Raw genomic sequence first — 20226 nt, 5'->3', positions numbered from 1 at the left:
ATTGCAAACCAGTAATTTAAACCACTCTGCATTAAACTTGCCTACAGCGTTGATATACACTTGTTCAATTTTACCACTCCTCAATCTAGTAGAAAACACAAAGCTGAAAAACACCAGTAGCAAGTGTACTTTTTTTCCTTTTTTTTAAGATACGCTGTCTCTTTCTGACCTCTCTTTGGGGATGGATCTCTCCCTCCCTCCCTCTCTCTCAAAGACAATTGATTCCACAATATACCATAGCCCTTGCTCTTTGGCACTTTGCTGCCCTTCCACAATAAAAATAAAAACAAGAACTTCTAACTAGATAAACTGCAAAGGCTTTAGAGGCCATGAACAAGTCTGCTTTGTAAGTGCTAAAAGACAGAAATATGCGGTTCGACTTGGATTCTCCATTAGTACACTTATTCTAGAAACACAAAACCAAGGATGGAAAACATCTAGGGCAGGGGAAAATACCACTTACATTGAAAATTTCTGTTTATTTGCCTCAAACTCAAAGCAACCAAACAATCAGAAAGTAATGAGAGGGATAAAACAAAGTGCTCTAATAATCCCTCTTGTTGAATCGTGCGTTGGAAGAAAATGCAAGCCGAGAACCCTATCGTAACACTCGGAGAAGTGTGAAACCCAAAAGTCAATGATGTCCTGATCTGCATGTTCATCCAGGAAGGGCAGATCAGGTCAGTTTGCATCGAAATACACAAAGACTGAATTCCTCAAGCATCCCTGGTTCGGAGATATGTTCACAGGTGCCTTTCTCTCCCTTCCACCCCACCCCACCAGTACTGCTACAGAGGAACGACTGCTGTTACCATGAAGGTGGAACTCTCCCATCTGCCCTGAGCCATCTCCCTGCTTGGAGGCTCCATAAGGCCTGCTACCGCAGCTTGGGAGGCCCTGCTTCAGGGAGGAGACTGCGGTTCCGTCAAGGGTGAGCTATGCCATCTGCTCTACCTGGAGACTTTACAAGGTGCCAGGGTAACTCCAGCTCTCCTTTGGCACTTCTACTGTTTGGTTTTTGCTTTTGGACAAGAGGACAGATGTGTTCAGGCTTTAGGTTTTTTTGTTTTAAATAGTTATTTTGATATCGTTGCTTTAAACTTGTATTTTATTGTACTGTTTGAATTGTGATGTTTTTATGCTTTTGTGAATGTTGCATTTATATACATTTGTGAGCTGCTTTGGGAGCCTTTTTGGCAGAAAGGCAGCACAGAAATAAACGGTAACGTAACGTAACATCCCACTCCGAGTTACTTCCAAGAAGAACCTTACCTAAGAAAGGGAAGAGCTAATTTCAAGACAAAATTTTGGGGAGAGTCTCTGGTGGGCCTCTTGGATTTTGAGAAGCTGACAGCCATGCCTCAAGCCGCTTGGCCAGTCCCCCACCCCCACCCAGGCATCTTGCCTCATCCACACCCCTTAGGTTTCAAAAAGCCAGAAATGGATGCAATGGACTTTCTTCATTTACTAGGCATACAGAAGGGTAGGTAACTCACCTGACAGACATCAGAGCGAATGCCAGTTTTCCAGAAACCTTGGCTGCTCAGCTCAACAGTCACTTCCCGCCTCATGGTGTTTTTCTGCCTGATTTTCTGCAGGGCTTCCTTCGGGGAAGAAAAAATAACATTATTTTGTTAAGCAATCTAAATCTCCTTTACGTGTATATAGAAAAGTACTTTTCATAAAGGAGTCTTGGGAAAAGTGAGACAGAGCATCTTTCACTTGCTGTCTGGAATTTCGGAGCAAAACATAGTAAAATCAGAAAAAAAAACCTGTCAGAACAAAAGCCAGTGGTGAGATACAACTAAGGATGAGGGAGAACTCTGTTCACTTCCCATTTTAATGCAAACTTACCTAATTTTGCACTTTTGAACCACTGTGCAAACTGAAACTCAGTTATCCTTCAAAATTCACATTCTCCAAATTTGGCAATTGAGTTTTCCAATCAAAAAGTATGTACAAAAATGCATGTATTAGGGAAAAGTAACATTGAAAAATGCATCATAGTCAGAAAATTGCTTGCAAGAAATGTGCATATTAGGCAAAAATGCATGTACGATGACAAATGTGCACAAAAACGTTCGTGGATTTTCATGAGCACTTAAAATTCAACATTCGGGATGAACCAAACATCAAACTGCGGGATCCTCAAAATTCTAGATGAACCGAACTTAACACTGAAAAAAAGGGAAACGGAGAAAAAACAAAACAGATAGATTTGTCCATCCCTACATACAATCCCACCACAGCATCCCACAGGAGACAGCACACACCACTCTGGTCTCACTAGTGCCCCTGCCTGCCCACATTCAAATGCGGGGGACCAGAAAGTGCTGTTGGAGACCCTTGGGAGCTGAGGCTGGATGCATCAAAATGGTATATCTCACTTCAGAAGGAAACAATCAAGAGTCTTGTGGCACCTTAAAAACTAGCACGCCGATTATGGCACAAGGTTTTGTGGACTGCAGTTCACTTCAGCCCAGCAATGTTTATGGCACAAAAAAGTCTCAGTCTTTCAACACGCCACAAGACACTGTTGTTTTTGCTGCAACCAGACTAACCCCTCCAGAAATGGTTACCACAGAGAACAGGGGCACTGAGGAGCAAATTACATATGGCGTGGGAGATGCATGACTGGATTATTTATTGCTATTTATTAATTTAAGATGCTTCTATGATGCTTGACATCCCAGGATTTCCAAGTGGCTTACATAAAAAAGCATAGGATACAATATAAAAACCAATATTAAAACAGTATAAAACATTAAATACCTTAAAATATTACAATAAAGCAATAAAACAGAGCAGTGTCGTGACTGATTACAAGTCCGGCAAAGGTGGAGTGAAGAGATGCATTTTCAAGAGGTGTCTGAACCTCGCCACAGTTCCCACCTCTCGAATCACATGTGGCAGAGTGTTCCAGAGGGTGGGCACCACCACTATGAAGGCCAGCTTACGTGCCATTACCTGACAACACACTGTCAGTTGTGGAATTCAACCTCCTGCCTTGCCTTGGATTAATCTACTTGTTTCATCCCCCTTTTGTGCTTTAGCTGCTACTTTTGGAACTTGACTCCTGCCTGTCTTAGGTGAGGTTACCCACTCCCAGCCTTTCTGAACTTTTGTTGCTGCTCTGGGGCTTGACCTCAAACTGCCTTGAATTGCGCTTCTGGCCTCTTGTGCCACTGGACAGACTCCTCCTGGATGCAAAAACCTGACCCCATTGTGGCCTAATCCTTGATGGATCCCTGACAGCTTTGGAACCAGTTCCCACACTTTTCTCATCATCCTCGTTATCTTGTGGAAATCCTTACACCAACCCTGTAAGGTAGGTCTTTATTATCACCATTCTGCAGAAAGGGAACTGACAGACAGAGAGCAGTTTGCTTAAGGCCATGCAGTACATCCATGACAGCGGCTTGATATGAACCAGAAGCATTTTCATGAGAAAACTAATCAGCCCAGGCGATAAAATCTGGAAACAAGAAAACTATGCCACAATAAGTGATAAATGTCAAAGCAGCTCTTTCTCCTTTTGCCACAAAATGTAATCATCCCCCAGCCTTATCTGCTATAATTTTAACTATAACTCATCCATTATTCCCGAGAGAGAGAGAGAGAGAGAGAGAGAGAGCAAGCTTTTTTTAATAAAAAGTTCTCATCTTCCATTTGTTCCCCACTGCAGCAATGAAAGGTAGAAAAAAACATTGCTCTTCAAAATGACAGCACAGAGTTCTTAGTACCGTGTGGCAGAACTGCCCCATAGTTTTCTTTGTTTAAACATAATGTTAAGGGTTTGTAGCTTCTCCATACATTGTAGGTTGCCTGGTGGGTGTGTGAGAATGTATGGAACAGTGTGAATGGCTGAGTGCCTGGGGCCGCGTGACTGGTCAGTGAGAATGCTGATGGGAGGGAGAGTTAGAGTGAGTTAAAAGAGGCAGTTTGAAGACAGAAGAGAGAGAGAGGGATTTGATCTCTTAGATAAAACATCTCCTGGGGATAAGGACAGGTGGTTAGTGGTTTTAGGCCTTAGTTTAGCATAGGTTATGTTAACAGAAATCTTTTAAAGTTCAATCTGTACAATAAACTAAATACATTATTTTGATTCTTTTACATCGAGTCTGTACCGAAGTCTTCATCATGCTATTTATACTTAACCTAGGTAGACGTTAAAAAAGGGCTCAATGCACACACACAGTTATACTAGGGAAAAAAGGAGTATAAGAAAGGTGGAAGTAAAGACGAACTCCCCCTCTTGAGGGACTGTAGGCTAGGTGAAGAGAGGAGGGGCTTTGTCACATACCACATGGCCCATTTACAGACAAAGAGAAGCCCAAAGCTGATTTTGTGGATTTAGGATGCAACGCTATAAACCGGGGCAGACAACCTGGCGGCCTCTAGATGTTTCAGACTACAACTCCCATCAATCCCAGCCAGCATGGCCAATGGTCATGGATTATGTGAAGTGTCGTCCAAAAGACCTGGAGGGCACCAGTTTGCCAACCTCAGCTGAGGTTGTGTCCAGTGGCACAAGAGGCCAGAAATAAATCCCACTAATGTGGGAGCACATCCTGTTGAGTATTGTGGGATTTATTTCTCAGTAAACATCAAAACAAGACTTGGGGAACCTGTGGCCTGCCAGATCTTGTTGGACACCAATTCCCATCAGCTCCAGTCATCAAGGCCAATGTTCAGAGATGTGGGAGCTGGAGTCCAACAACATCTGGCAGGCCACATGTTGCCGACCTATGATCTACAGCAGGGAGGGCAAATACTTTTGGTCCAGGGCCAGATTATACCCTCCACCCCGGCAGACCAAGCCAGCAGGCCAGATTACCTCAAGGGGCAGGGTCTCATCCCAAAGCCCCTCCCTTCCCATATATTTTTTGTCTCCATGCAGAGAGAGGCACGGAACCACATGTAGACCAGGGGTCTTGAACCTCTTTGAACCAGAGGGTCAAATTCCATTTTCGTTGGCTTTGGAGGGGTGGGGGACTCTCTGGAGCAGATCTGCGGGAGCATGAGGGGGCTGCAGGGAAAGCAGCAGAGAACATCTTGCTATGCAAATGGATGTCTGCTCATGTGATGCTGGATTTCACCCACAGAAACATCAGGAGTGCCTTGCTAGGCCAGGTTAATTTCCACAAGCCCAGGGTTCTTTCCAAGAATCCCAGAAACCAGTAGGTGCCATCCGGATGTTTTGGACCTCAACTCCCACAATTCCTGACCACTGGCCCTGCTGTCTGGAGCTGATGGGAGTCGAAGTTGAAAACACCTGAAGGGCACTCGGTTGGGGAAGCCTCCTTTAAGCAATCCATCAGAAATTGGCCATTGGTCCACTGTTTCACTACGGTCTACCGTCTGCACCCACCTCTTTGAATCTTGGGTATCAAAAAAGAATTCTACATATCTGAAAATCTCCTGTAATTAACACGGCAATATTTCCTAACACCTTCTTCTTTTTAAGGTTCAATATCTGAGTTTACTAGCACTGACAACCAAAGGCAGCAGTGCGAACAAAATAAGCGTTATGTTCGAAGACGGAAATCAGAACAGGTTAAACAGCAACATACTTCTCTCTGCACTAGTTTCTGTTTATCTGCCTGTTTCACTTTGGGACTGTTAGCCAGCAGGTGGCGCAATTTCACATAACTCTTCCACAGTTTTTGGTACCTGAGAAGAAAAGGGGGAGAGAGGGGAAAAACCAGTTCAATAATTAAAAACACAGTGCATTATGTGTTTTGTTTAGTAAGACAGTTGGTCCCGTAATTCTCAGTTCTACACTGGAAGTCTCTTCACACCCATATAGAAACTGGCCATGATCCAGAAAGACAGCACAGCCCAATCCAGAACCAGCCAGAATTCTAAAGGAGCTATCCCAGATGCTGAACCCTATCCCCCAAATAGCTTCAGCACCACGGATAGATGCTTTAGAGTTCTGGCTGGTTCTGACTGAAGCCTAGAATGGATTCACAGCCCCACTGAAATTGGAACCACCAGCCTGCACTGGCCAACACTTTTCCTCTGTCACCTATACGGACGTTTACAATCCCGAGGTGGTATCCCCCATTGCTTGCAACAGGAAACAGAACAACACGTGTCAGGAATGAATCTGAGTGTGTGGATGTCTGGCAACTCAGATTCAGAAGCTGAATGGGAACAGCCAGAACAGAGGGAGGTGCCCTCCCTAGCGAGCCCGGACTTTCTTCCCAAGACCCTGAACGCACAGGTGGCCCAGCCTGAACAGCCCCCCATTCCTCCACCATGAGAGCCCAGGTTTCGGAGAAGGGGGAGGAGGAGCACAAGGGGCATGAGTTGAGGGATGCTAGGGTCCGTCGCAGAGCGAAGCGGGAAACGTTAGGGGCAGGGCTCAGACACTCCACCAGGTTGGCCACTCGTGGAAGCCAATGTAGAAGGGAGCCACCCTAAGGGAGGGGCATCCCTGTGAAGCAAGTCTGGCTGAGAAGTTCATGCCTAGACTGCTGGCAACTTCTCTAACTCCCACTTTGTCTCCTCTATTGATATTTGTCGATGTGTGGATTAGCTGGTTCTATGCAGTCTGAGAGTTTCCTAGAAATCTGTATCTGTAAAGAAGTTAGTCCTTAACTAATAAAGTAGTGTAGCCCAAAGTCCTTGTTTCCTGGAGTGTGTTGATTGCGAAGGGGGAGAACGAAGGAACATGACAACATGGTTGTCTGGACCACAGCTAATGGAGTTAAACCTTTGGAAGGCTCTTGATACCAGACTCTTCGCTTGACATCACTTTACAAGAGAAGATGAATTGTGTATCTGAGATAGAATATGAACATTTGCCAGTGGAGAATACAGTAGGGCAGGGGTTGTTGAACATCTTTCAGCTGGGGGCCAAATTCCATTTCAGAAAAGCTATTCAGGGCTGAATTCCAGTGGCGGGTGGGGCCAAAGGCAAAACAGGCAGGGCCAAAGATAACAGCATATCGTAGCTTAAAGCTCATTCTGCCAGCAACTAAACCTTATTAGAAGCGTTAGAGGAGCCAGGGCGGTGTAGTGGTTAGAGTGTTGGACTGGGAATCAGGGTATCAGGGTTCTAGTCCCCACTTGGCCATGGAAGCTCACTGGATGACTTTGGGCCAGTCACAGACTCACAGCCCAACCTACCTCACAGGGTTGTTGTGAGGATAAAGTGGAGAGGAGGAGGATTATGTAAGCCGCCTTGGGTTCCTTACGGAGGAGAAAAGGCAGTACTCAATGTAATAAATAAATAAATGTCAACCTTTTGGAATGGGGCAAAAACTAAACAACAGCTGGGGAATCACCAAGTGATCAGTGGTTGGAGGAAAGAGGAGGCGGCCCTCTGGGGAACCCTAGAGGGCCGGATCAGGACCCCGGGGGGGGGCTGGATTTGGTCCCTGGGACTGAAGTTCTACAACCCTGCAGTTAGGTGATAAATGGGTGGGAACTGTCTCCAGGGACAGGTAACCTGGCGCCCTCCACACTTTCCATAATCCCTGACCACTGGCCATGCTGGCTGGGGATTATGGGAGTTTTAGCCCCAAACCTCTGGAGGGCACCAATTTGGCTAAGCCAAATGATTACCACAGCAGCTTCAGATGTCACCACAGAGAAACAGTTCCCACTACTGGGCTGAACGTTTTGCATATGGACTCCTGAAGCGCATCTAAGATTTCCTGCTGGGCACCACAGGTCATGGATTTCTCCCCAGGGAAAATGTTTTGCTGATGACCAATCCCATATAACTAAGAAGGAAGGGAACTAACCCACAGATTTCAACCAGATGGGAAGGAACCAGCACAGGTTCAATTACAGTTGTCTTAAATGGTTTATGGATTACAATTTTAGTATAAAAAAGAGTAACAGACAGACATTAAGCCACAATAACCACTGAATTTAAAAAACACACACTTGAATTTTAGCATTTGCGATGCAAATGGAAAAGCCTGGAAAAACAACTTGTACTTGTACTGTAGACAAAATGTGAATGCTTTCAAAACCCTCAATCTACGCTCCAAAGCACTAAAAAAAATGCTTTCACGATCACTTTAACAGAAGCATGTATTTCCTGTCATTCAACAGTAATGCTGGTAGGATTACGTTTAACTTCAGGCTTAACAATAATAGCTTACTGCGGGTCTCCAGCGTAACTGAGTTGAGCAGGCCGAATCCCAAAGTGGACAATAATGGGGAAAGTAATCACATCAGGGTTGAACTGCTCACGATCCAGTTGATCAATACGAACGGAGCTGGGTTTCTAGAGTAAGAGGAGAGGAGAGATCAACAAGTTGAATGAAATTAACAATGGTTCTATTGAAGGTATTGTTGGCTATATAGTCGCAGGTACACACAGCTTTATGAAAATAGCACCTCCGTACAGGAACAGCTAGTGTTGAACATAGCAGGGCACGTTCTAGCTTTCACTGGGTTCCCTCCACTTGTTAAATGAAATGAAAATCCCTATCCAGGTATTTGAAATCTTTCTTACACCAACGCATGAAGATGGTGAACAAGAACAAGTGTACTAGCTCCGCCCCTCCTGCCCCCATCATGTTCAGGGCCAACCTGTGTAGCAGAGAGCCTTGTGTATGTGTGGGGTGCTCCACGAAATGTAGAACCCTAGAAAATCAGGGTACTACATCAGATCAGATACACAAGGCTCCCCGCTGAAGAAGTTTGCCCTGAACCTAAAAAGGGAAACAACAATGGTGATGGGGGGCGGGGGGGATAGCAGAGCTACCGTGTACAGTCTTGATCTCCCTCCTCATGTGTTAGTATTAGTAAGATTTAGAATGCCCGAATAAGGCGAATCTGAAAGCCATTTCAAGCTGCAGCTTTAAATCCTGGTAAAATGAGAACCGTGAATAACTATGGATAAGGGAGGTAAGAGTTCCTGAGTGTGGCTCCTGTAGTTAAAGACATCTGTATGGGTCCATGTTTAACTAACAGGGAAGTGACAGTGAAATTACCACACACACCCCCACTTCCACAAAACTGTTTCCATGACAAACCTGTCACAAGTTAAAAGTAAAAAACAGCAGGAAAACTATCGTTCAGCTAATGTTTTCCCTGTTTACTTTATGTATGTAAGTGTTTAAAGCGAGCAAGCATTGTTACGGATTTCTTACAGCTGAAAGGAGGAATATAAATGGAAAAATAAACTCAATAAAGAATATTGCACTGAGTTCAATTTTGCAGTGGGTTTTTGTCATACTCTAGAGTGACATCATCAAAGAAAAGTGTGAACAGAAGCAATGTGTTAAGCATGAAGCAGTTTGGTAACTAACTTTTGTTTAAATAATGTGGAGCTGTTCTAAAAGAAGTTTACAAGGTCACACACTACAAGTCATTCCTTCTCTGTCGCTTATTTAGCCTTCACATTGACAAAGACACAAAACCCCCACACAAATCTCCTTCTTTTATTTGTTCCTGGTGGAAATTAAAATAAGTGCTATTGTCACTAAAGGAACTGAGTAGGGGCGGCGGTGTGTGTGTGTCAGCGTGCGCCCTATGGCTATTTTTCCCCTCCCTCCTTCACGTCTCACTTAAAAAACAAGCTGTATTCTCTCTTACGCATACACGTAATGGGAGAGAGAGAGAGAGAGAAATAGTCCAAGAAAAAAACACTTCATAATCTTCTCTTTTTAGCCATTATCATCAATGAGTACATTATTGCCAAGTTCAACAAGCATGAGGTGAAACTTTCAATGCCAATATTCACAAAAGATGTCAGAAGTCATTCCTGCCGTTCCAAGGAAGGTTGCCTCTACTGTGCATTGTACAATGCACACCAAGAACTCAGAGAATAAAACAAGAAGAACTGCATGCCCACCACTCAGAGCTTTTTGGCGGACTTGTTGGAGACAGATGAAATGTTCTTAGGGAGGGAAAAATGTGCATGTGCGGAGGTGGATGGGGGTGGAATAATGTGGACAACTTCACTATTAAAATTACTAATGAAGCCTGAGACACAGTAGCCAAGAAACTAATGGCACTTAACGACATCTGTTAGTCCAGCGTAACAACGTTCGTTTAGCCGTGAAAGCATAGGACTGACAGCATGTTGACCACAACAACTGGAAGTGTCTTTCCCACAGAATTGTCACCCAGATTCTCTTGTGGGAAAGATCCGTGTGCTTGGCCCCACCACATGGTTCCCGGTTTAGGCCCAATTTGGTTTCTGTTTGCTCTTACTACCATGCACTCAACCTAAAATGAATCTCATGCTTTGCTAATATAAGAAATCCCACATTTTTCTTTATTTCTGTTCTAGGTCTTACAAGGGTCGTGTGTTTGAGGCAGATCCAGACAACTGGTGCTTGAGACAGATCTGAATTGCTCCTTCACCCCATCCTGCCTTGCTACAAACCAAGTTCTATTTGCACTAGACATGGTCTAATCCAGCCTTCCCCAACATGCTGCCTTGGACTATAACTCCCATCATGCCCAGCCATCACAGCCATTGAAAGATAGGAGTTATAGTCCAACACACCTGAAGAGCACTAGGTCAGGGAACACTGGCCTAACCTTATTAACAGGCAAGCTTACGTATGTTTACTCAGAAGTAACTCCTACAGCATTCCAGTAACTATATGCAAGACTGCAGTCTACCTCTACAAAACATATCTTCCATTTCACCATGCTATTACGAATAGGAGATAAAGGCTTATCATCATAGACAGAATCACAGAATCATAGGGTTGGAAGGGGCCTACAAGACCATCGAGTCCAACCCCTTGCTCAGTGCAGGAAGCCTGATTCCCAGGCAGTCTCCCATCCAAGTAATAACCAGGGCTGACCCTGCTTAGCTGCCGAGATCAGGCGCATCCAGCCCAGACCCAGTACCATTTTTTCTCTCCCCCCCGGACACACAACTTGCTCGGGTTTTGCCTTAACATCCACCATGAAAAAAAGAGTTCTGGTGAACCGAAAAGATTGCTCACTACATTGTGACTCTTTAATTGGTCCCAATAAACGTATTGGGCTACTGTTGTTTGGATTTTTTTCCTAACAGATCAGAACAGCCATCTGCATTTGGAGGGGGTAGGGTGGGTGGGGGTCATGCTTCTAAAAGTTACTGCAACAGCATCTGAAGAAACCAAATGGAAATGGCTCCCACACTGGTGGCACCCCAGTTATGGAATACCCTCCCCAAAGAGGCTCTCGTGGCACCTTTTTGCAGCCTTTCAGCGCTAGCTGAAAACATTTTTAAAAAATCTACTTTTAAATTGTGAATTTTTGAATCCATTGGGTTATACCCAATGTTAGTCCTACTTAGAGTAGACCCATTCATTGAAATGAATGAGACTAATATTGGATACAACCCATTACATTTTAGATCTGTTGCATCCTTTTAGTGATGTTTTACTCTCTGTGTACTCTCCGTGCTGTTTTACCCGCTGCTGCTGAAATGTTAATGCTGGGATTTGCTTACTGTTTTCAATTGTTATGGGATCAATGTTGTAATTTAATGCTTTCTAGCTCAGAGATCACTGCTATTGGGAGGCATATAAATGCTGTTAATACAAATAAATACATAAAACAAGAATTACAATTATGGTTGGGGATTTGTGTGCAGCATAACAACACTCAACACTAGCTTGCATTTCAAGAAAATATCTCCAGTACCATGCCAGGGCTGGTAACTATCATCCCTTTGCATTCCTCTGCATACTTCTGCCACTCGAGCTCCTCCCACTGCAACATGTTGGCAATCTCTTCTTCTGGCACCAACGGCTTATTGCATCGTAACAAATACAGCAGAATCTGATGCATAGAGAGCACTTCCTTCCCTCCATCTTAAAAACAGAAAGTGGATATAATCACAAATGCCCCTCATAAAACATTGCTGAAGGAAGGAAAGGCATGCATGAAAAAGGAGCAATTTGCTCAGGGCAACAAATCGCAGGAAAGAATGACTGAGGCCCTGGTTCAGTAAGTCAGCAGTCCACACAGGGTGGCCCACGTGAGGCCTCCAAGAAGTTTCAGAACATGATGGGGGTCACGCGGGGGCTCTGATCTTTCAAACTAGTGCTTCCATGAAACCTTTACAGAGTCACAAGGTCACCAGAGACTCTGCATGCTCCTGCAAGACATTGCATGGAGGCTGCCAAAAATCTAAACCAGCCAAGAGGGGCTGTTCCACTGCCATACATTACTATGGCCCGATTCAGACATCACAGTAAGCCAGACATGTCAAGAATTCTGGCTTACCATGAAGGAGCAAGAGCGCTGGTGCATGTTGTTTGATTGCACCCGCTTGGCTCCTCCTGCCAAGGGGAAGTGGCTAAACAAGCCAAGGAACTTTTGCCTGTGGTTTGTTTACTGCAGGTAAACATATTTACTGCTCTGTAGCATGCAGAGGGTCTAAATTTAGCTTGTTTGCAAGCTAAACTTTGACCCTTTAAGCAAATGGAAATTTGTCCATTTTAGAACTCTGTAGCTGCTATGGAGCACTATTTGGTTTGTGTGTTTTTTTAAAAAAAACTGGGGGCGCAGCAGGAGCCACACTGGGGGGGGGCAGCATGGCCACATGCAGCCCACCCCTAGTTTACTGTTACATTTGAACTAGGATCTTTGATGTGCTCCTCTCTTAACAAGCCAGAATCACAAGCCAAGAACAAACCCTGGTTTATGATTCTGGCTTGTTAAGAGAGGAACAGGCAAGAGCTGCTGATCTGGATGCAACAGTGAACAAGCCGCAGACCAAGGTTCCCTGGCTTGTTCAGCTGCTGCCGCTGGCAGTAGGAACCAAGCAGGAGCGATTGAGCAGCGTTAACCAGCTTATTCGTGGTAAAAGCGAATTCTCAGCAACTCTGACATACTGTGATGCATGAACCTGGCCTATATGTTTGGTATCCATTATTTCACACTTCTTAGCTGTGCAATGAACAGATTGGGATCAGCTTAACTCAGATTTGAGGAATACCCAGAGTGATGCTGCTTTAAAACTTAAAATTTAAAGCAAAAGGAAACGTGTGCAGGCAGCATTGTTATGTAAACGTGGAATTCCGCCTTCAAGCCTGGTGGAATAATTGGTGATGCTATAACTGCAAATAGGCACCCTCACTCAGTTCACAAGCCCAAGAACCCAGGAGTTACTATACAATTAGGCTGTGTGTTAAACCTCAATTTTTTTAAAAAACTGTATTTATTTAAATATTTTAAGTGACCTTTCTGGACCAAGACCACTCAAGGCAGCAAATATGTGTATGAATGTGTATATTATAAACCAGTAATATAATATTATAATAAAACTTTTAAATAAAAGTAAATAAATAAAAGTAAATACAATAAAATACACTAAAATATAATTCAGCCAGTACAAATGGCATTTCCAGAGCTAATCGTAATAATTAAAAAAAGGTCTTCCAAAGAAATGGAAGCTTCAGACTATGGCACTGGTAGGAAAACTAAAAACGGGAGAAAAAAGCAAACTCAAGGCAACTCCAATTAATCTACCTGTTCTTTGAAGATGCCAGTTCAATACTGAAACAGCTTGTATCGCACAAACTCTTAAATGTAAAATGATACACTTTACACTTACACAAAATTATTGCTAGGAATGGAAATTCTAAATACAATTTGTGGAAGTGAATTTCAGAAGGATTTTACTCTAAACAGCATTCCTGACGCTAAGGAATTCAAAGGCTCCAGTTCGGCCCACTCTGTATCCCAAAGCAGCTACGGCAAATAGTAAGAGGAGTGTACTCTCATTCAAACAAATAAAGCTGAAGTTCAGGCAACAACAAACTGATCCAAATGAAGGAGCAGTCCAAATGTCCATTTCAGTCCCTCAATCACAGACCATCCATCACTGAGAGCAAACAATAACCATTTCTAGTTGTTGCATTCCTCAGTCTAAAAAAACCTTCCTCCAAACTATTTCTTATTTAGTTGGCGCTTTCCGGCACTTGGGTGGGTTCTCTTTGAGACTGAGCACACACTGAGTTTCAGTTACACATCAAGGCTCCTTTGTTTAAAGAAATGTTTATGAAAAGAGTGAAGTAATGAAAGCCTAAATATTCACTGAGGTGGTATGCCTATGGTCAGCATAATTGAATGATCCTCCCTACAAAATAAAAGTTACTTGTACACAGAATACTAGATGCCAGGGAGAAGGCAAGGCTACAATTCTTCTTCCTAACGTTCAGTTTTCTGCATCGAGGGAAAATTCTTTATGAAGGAGCATTCATTTGTTGTATTTGTTTTTTGTTGCGTATGTTGCCCAGAGAGCTTTGGCTATAGCCGGGGTGCAGCCCCCCAACACCCCTGCTGCTACCCCAGCACTGCGGAAATGGTACAGCAGTGAAACAAATCGGTACTTTGCTGCCAAAATTCTACTGCAAACCACTATGGAGGCTCAAAAGTGCCAAATTTAGCTTGTTTAAAAAAAAAAATAGTTTGCCGCCATTTGTGTGCTTCTGTGGGCGGTGCAGTGATAAGGGTGCCACCCCCGGAAGCTGGAAATTGGCCCCCAGTCTGCCCAAAGTCACCCACCCCTGGGCTACAGAGTGACTCATAAGTTGAATTAATAATCATCATCATCATCATCAACCCCCACCAACCCATAATGCTTGTATGGCTAGGTGGGGGTTAGAGTAAGCGAACAAACAGAATTGGTAAAGACCATCAAGTGAAGAAAGTTACAATAACTTGGTCATATTATCTGAGGCAAAAAATACGCCATACTCCAGCTCATTATACAAGGGAAAATGGAAGGAAAAAGATCAATAGGAAAAAGATGAACACTGTGGTTAAAGAATCTGAGGGAGTGGTTCAGCTGTACTTCTATACAACTAGTCAGAGTAGTGGCAGCAAAAATAAAAATAGCTGTAATTATAGCTAATCTCTGATAGGAGATGGCACCTTAAGAAGAAGAACCCCCATCTGCAGTCTGAAGTGGTACAGTCCAGACATAGGTTTTTTCCATTTCTGTTAGAGCTACTACGTCAAAGTCTAGCTGTCAAATCACTACACAGCAATGACTTACCTGGAAGAAACCTTACAAAACGTGGCATGAAATGAAATCGGGGACAAGAGGCATCATTGTTTTCTGATGAAGGACCTTAGATAAGAAAAATAACAGCAATTCAAAAGACAAATAATGGATTTCACATGAGTCTATGGGCAGCATCCTATTTGGCACTGGCACACAAATTACGCTGTGCTAGCGCAGGGGTCAGCAACGTGTGCCCTCCAGATGTCTCAGCCAGAACTCCCATCAGCCCCAGACAATATAGCCAATGAGATCATAGCAGTTGTGGGCCAAAATGTCTGGAGGGCAGCAAGATGCCCACCCTGACACTAGCATAAGTAATCTCTAGCAATAATGTTTGCTGGCAAGAAAACTCATTGAACCTATGCCAACGCTAATGCCGTTGCACTAGAGGTCACAATGTAATTTATGTTAGCGCTAATGCTGAATATGATACTGCCCTTTACCTGCATCTTTGGCATACGAATAGAACAAAAAAAGGTTTATATTGAGCCAAGTGTATTCTATGATTGTACTGCAGAGGCAAAGAACTTGTAATCTGGCATACAATTCTGTATCGGAAGGAACACAGGATTTGGTGATGCATTTTTGTCTTATTTTTGAAAGAGCTAGTTATGGCAGGGGTGAGGAACATGGCACCCTCCAGATCTTGTCGGACTACAGTTTGCATCATCCCTAATTACCGGCCATGCTGGCTAGGGCTGAAAGGAATTGGAGTCCAACAACATCTGGATGGCCACAAGTTGCACGCTCCTGCCTTATGGTTAAAGAGAGGCTTGGACGCATGTGAGCAATGCACTGGGAATGCTCAAAAGCCAATGCATGGCTGAGCAAGATTTTCAGAGGCCACGATTCAGGCTCTATCGCCTGACTAGCAGCTGAAGAATCAATCAGGCAAATAATGTGCAAATTTGCTTAATTTCCACAATTAACCGAGGTCGCAGAATTTGGGCTGGCTGTGGAAACAAGGCATCGCTTCTTGAAGGAGGCTTGGCTGGTTCTTGAGTGGAGGAATGAATATTTAGAGATACCATAGCTTTGGGGAGAAGGTTCAGCAGAAAATCAACATCAGTGAACAACCTTACTTTGGAAGCTTCTTCCACTGGACCTGAATCAGACCATTCCCCTTCTCTGTTGCTGCATCTAACAAAATGGGAGAATCTGAAAGATGCTCAGGTGAAACCTTTTTTAGTCCTATGATGCTTCTCTCTGGCGGTGAGCTAAAGGTCTGGAGAATCAGAAGCTGAATCAGCAGAAGAGTCAGGAGCAAGCCACTCTTCTTGGATGTTCTTGAGGGTGTGGCAGTAACTACACTCTTTTGTTGTTCCTTAGGTTGTGGGGAAGCATCAGGATCAGAGGAAGAGGTGTTTTATGCCCCCTTTGATGCTCATGAAGCTGAGCCAGCCTAATCACCTGCTGGAAGGTTTGAAACAAGGCTAGAGGAGGGGAAGGGACGTGAGGCAGCAGTGTAAGTTCTTTCCCACTTCAGGCAGAGAGAGCGAGCCTGTGCTGGGGCTGCAGGGAGGGTCCACTGCAACTGGCCTCTGTTTCCTACATTGCATGGGGGTTTGTTACTGCAATGACGGCAGTGTGACATGCGCATCGGCTACTCCCAGACATAAGCCCCCCGCTCGTCTCCTCACGATCTGTAGAAGCGGTGACCAAACGCTGAGCCTGTTGGAGCATCTTCCTATGAGGGAAAGTTACAACAGCTGGGACTATTTAGCTTGGAAACATGGAGGGTAAGGGGAGACATGATAGAGGTCTACAAAATTATGTATAGTGTGGAGAATGTGGATACGGAGACATCTTTCTCCCTCTCTCAAAATACTAGAACCTGGGGTCATCCCATGAAGCTGATTGGTGGGAGATTCAGGACAGATAAAAGGAAGGGCTTCTTCACACAGCACATAGTTAAACTATGGAATTCACTACCACAGGATGTAGTGATGGCTGCCAATTTGGATGGCTTTAAAAGGCATGTGAACAGAATGCTGGACTAGATGGACCCTTGCTCTGAGCCAGCATGGCTCTTCTTATGTTCTTATGAATATTCAAGCCCCAATCACAGCTTGTTGTGCAAACCTGGCAAGGATAGGTTGCTGGCATGGCTAACAAACCACCCAGAACCTACGGGCTGTTTTAGGGTTGTGGGTGGTGTGTTAAGCCATGCCAACGACACACCCTCATCAGGGCCTGAACTCTCGTGCTGCAGCTCCCACTGCCTCCACCACTTAAACGGCAGTGGAGGCAGTGGGGCGCTGGCATTGGCTATGCCCGGACACAACAGGCCCACTGTTAGACTCCTCGCAATCTGAAGAATCAGTGACCAAACATGCCCCCATTTCAAGCGGGTCGCGCTTCAAAAGCAGCGGTTTGGTTCTGGGCAGTTGTGATGCAAGTTGCTGACCGCTCTTTTCCTTTTTCAGACTTGAAGGCCTTTTTGTTCGTTGGAGCCATCTTGGGGCAAAAGAAACAAAGAGCCAAGAGAAGGCATGGAAAAAAACGCTTCCCCTTTTTCTTCTTTTAAAAATATGAGGAGCAGAAGAAAAAACTGAAAAGGGGAAGAAGAAACTACTCTAAAGTTTGCACAGGGAAAAGACAGGAAGAGATGAAGAGAACAGTGAGGCCTAGATAGAGAGTTTGTGGAAAGAGAAACTAGTACAAGCACTGTCCTGGGTGGAGGCAAGGGAAGATCTGGATGGGAGAGCCACAGAGGCCAGGACCCAGGCAGAGCGCATGTTCCTTGCCTGTCTCAGGCAGTGGGAGGAGTTAACCCATGAGGGATGTCTCCTCACACCAGACAGGAACGGGGCAGAGTTGTGGGCTTCCCGAGCTCATCCGCTGGCCCCTGCATGTGTGTAAGTAACAAGTGGGTGTCACCGCCAACAAAGTTCCTGACTGGTTGGCACTGGTGGTGTTTCCAGGGGCTAGGGGAGGGGGCCTGTCGTTTTCACACATATTTTTTACTTTTTTTAGTTGTGTGTTTCCCTCTCCCCTCCCAGGCTGAACACACATTCAATTTGGTCCTGGTGTAATGGAAGAATAGGACTGCTCTGTTCAAATTAGCCTTTCAGTTTGTGTCAGGGGGGAAAAACAATAAGCAAAATGCCAACATCATTAATTCCAACGTGGAGCTAGGGGACATATTTGTTAACAAAGCAGAAGCACACAAAACAGAATCTCATCAGCCTTTCCTTCCCAACAAAGAAAGCATTTGCTTAAAATAAGTCTTCAGAGACAAACCAGCTCCACGAGACGCCTATGAACCTCTGCTCAATGTTCTTCTGAACCAGCCTTTGCTTTTTTTCAAGACTCAGCAGGTGAGAGGGACGGGGGGGCGGGAGGAAGCCAACATGGATTCCTGCATTTTTACTGTGACACAATCTGAGTAAAATTTCCAACCGAAATGACAGCTTGCCACCTGCGACTGGTTACAAGACACTGGTACAATTTATTGCATTGTACTATAGCCACATGCTCCTTCTGTCTGTGAGCTCCATGTTGTTAATGTTTTTGTCTAGCATTACTATAACAACTGGCAGTGCACACTTTATAATAATTAAAATTTGGGGTGGTCTCTCCCCCACGCCCTGACAAATGATGAAGACTGAGTGGGATCTGTAACAAAACGTTGCAGTGTGGAGTGCTTACTGTTCGGTGTTCCAGCCAGCCAGCCATGCCTTCTCTCAGGATACTCCATTCCATCCTCACACCCCCACAACACACAGTCAGGATTCTGTGGACACTGAGCAGGCTTTAGGATTTTGTTATGTTCTCCCAAATATTTTTTCTACTCTGGCAAACCTTGAGTTTCCTTGAGCATTCGGAAGCCTCCCTCTAGTTTCTCAGTAGCCCTGTTTTGCTCCATAGCCATTATAACTCCAAACTGAGTTCCATATTAGTGCATAAGATGATTACTAAAGGGAGGTGGTGGTTTGTGTGTGGGGTGGTGGTGGTGGGGTTAAATTCATAAGTCCAGGTTGTCAAGTAATAACATGTTCATATGCAGCAAACACACTTATAAACGAAATGTCCTGGCATAGATTCTAGTACACATAAATACTATGGTAAATGTTCTGGTTGGTCCTAATAAAGGTATTGTCTAACTATGGATTTGGGTTTGGGGGGGGCAGGATTGTGCTATATATGCATGTTGTTTATTTAAAGGACTTCTGTAATGCTCTACATCAAATAAGATTTCTGAGCAGTGAACTATAAAAAAGGCAAAAGAATCAAATAAAGAATTAAATTTTACAGTCAGACTATACCAATAAAACCATGGCTGGTCAATCAGGGAAGGGCTGTTTAAATAAATGTGTCTTCAGCAGGAGCCCAAAACAAAACAAAACGGTGGTGTTCTGCCTGACATCAACAGGCAGGGAGTTCCACAGAGAGGGAGCCAGTACACTGAAGGCTCTACTCTGAGTGGACTCCAAATGGACTGCAAATCCATGTGCAACCACCAGGAGTACCTCATCTTATGACAAGTGACCAGGCAGGCTCGTGTAGGAAAAGGCATTCTCTCGAATATCCTGGTCCAAGTTGTTTAGGGCTTTATACACCAAGAACAAAACCTTAAACCTGGCCTGATAGCAAATAGGCAGCCAGTGTGGTTCCTTCAGCAAAGATGTGACATGCCCAAAAGGGATAGCTCCCAAAAGCCAAATGCTGCATTCTACACTATCTGCAGCTTCTGGACCAACCTTAAGGCCAGCCCCACATAGAGCATGTTGAGGTTACTAGCGCCTGTACCAGTAATCTGTGTGTGTTGTGTGTGTGTGTGTGTGTGTGTGTGTGTGTATGAAGTGCTGGGCTGGTTGATGTGTGGGCCCTCTTCTCGGTCTTCCAACCAAGACGCTTCTGCCTATAGCTAAGGAGGCCATCCCACCCCTTGCCCGTGGCTGCACCCTAAATGTCAAGCTGTGTCTGAGGCAGTGCAGATAGGCAGTGCTCACTTCCCTCTCAGGTCTGTCATCCCTTTGTACGACTGGCTATGGAGAGGACATAGGCCACGGTTCATGAAGGAAAGGTGGGCATCTTCTGCCCTCTGCGTGGACCAGCTGAGGAAAGCCAACCATGAAAGACCAATCCACACCCTAGTTAGCAATCATGCTTGCTGTTTAGTAGTCTGGCATGTGCTCTGGTGAAAAAGTGAAGGGGAGAGGCGCATCTCCAAACAGTTGGGGCTACGCAACTGATCATAGCTCCAGTACAAATTTAGAGCACGCAGATCC

The 20226-nt window shown here is 44.6% G+C and overlaps 1 protein-coding gene across 7 annotated transcripts in view; it reads right to left on the bottom strand.

Annotated features, from left to right (window-relative positions):
- Positions 1–20226, bottom strand: part of DROSHA (drosha ribonuclease III) — a 118874-nt gene that overhangs the window by 67707 nt on the left and 30941 nt on the right. For all 7 annotated transcript variants that reach the window (XR_014790276.1, XR_014790277.1, XR_014790278.1 and 4 more), the window contains exons 12-16: positions 14984–15058; positions 11620–11789; positions 8124–8248; positions 5574–5673; positions 1497–1604 (exon numbers count right to left, since the gene is read on the bottom strand). Coding sequence is in view for 4 of the 7 variants with exons in the window: in XM_084850548.1 (XP_084706674.1) it covers positions 1497–1604; positions 5574–5673; positions 8124–8248; positions 11620–11789; positions 14984–15058 (578 nt within the window). In the remaining 3 variants the exon portion in view is untranslated. The remainder of the gene's footprint in view (positions 1–1496; positions 1605–5573; positions 5674–8123; positions 8249–11619; positions 11790–14983; positions 15059–20226) is intronic.

Source organism: Heloderma suspectum, chromosome 4, assembly GCF_057233095.1.
Source record: "Heloderma suspectum isolate Gila_16-S chromosome 4, 16-S_ref, whole genome shotgun sequence".
Lineage (NCBI taxonomy): Eukaryota > Metazoa > Chordata > Lepidosauria > Squamata > Helodermatidae > Heloderma > Heloderma suspectum.
Note: the sequence above shows the minus strand (reverse complement) of the source record. Positions and strands in the feature narration are given on the sequence as shown.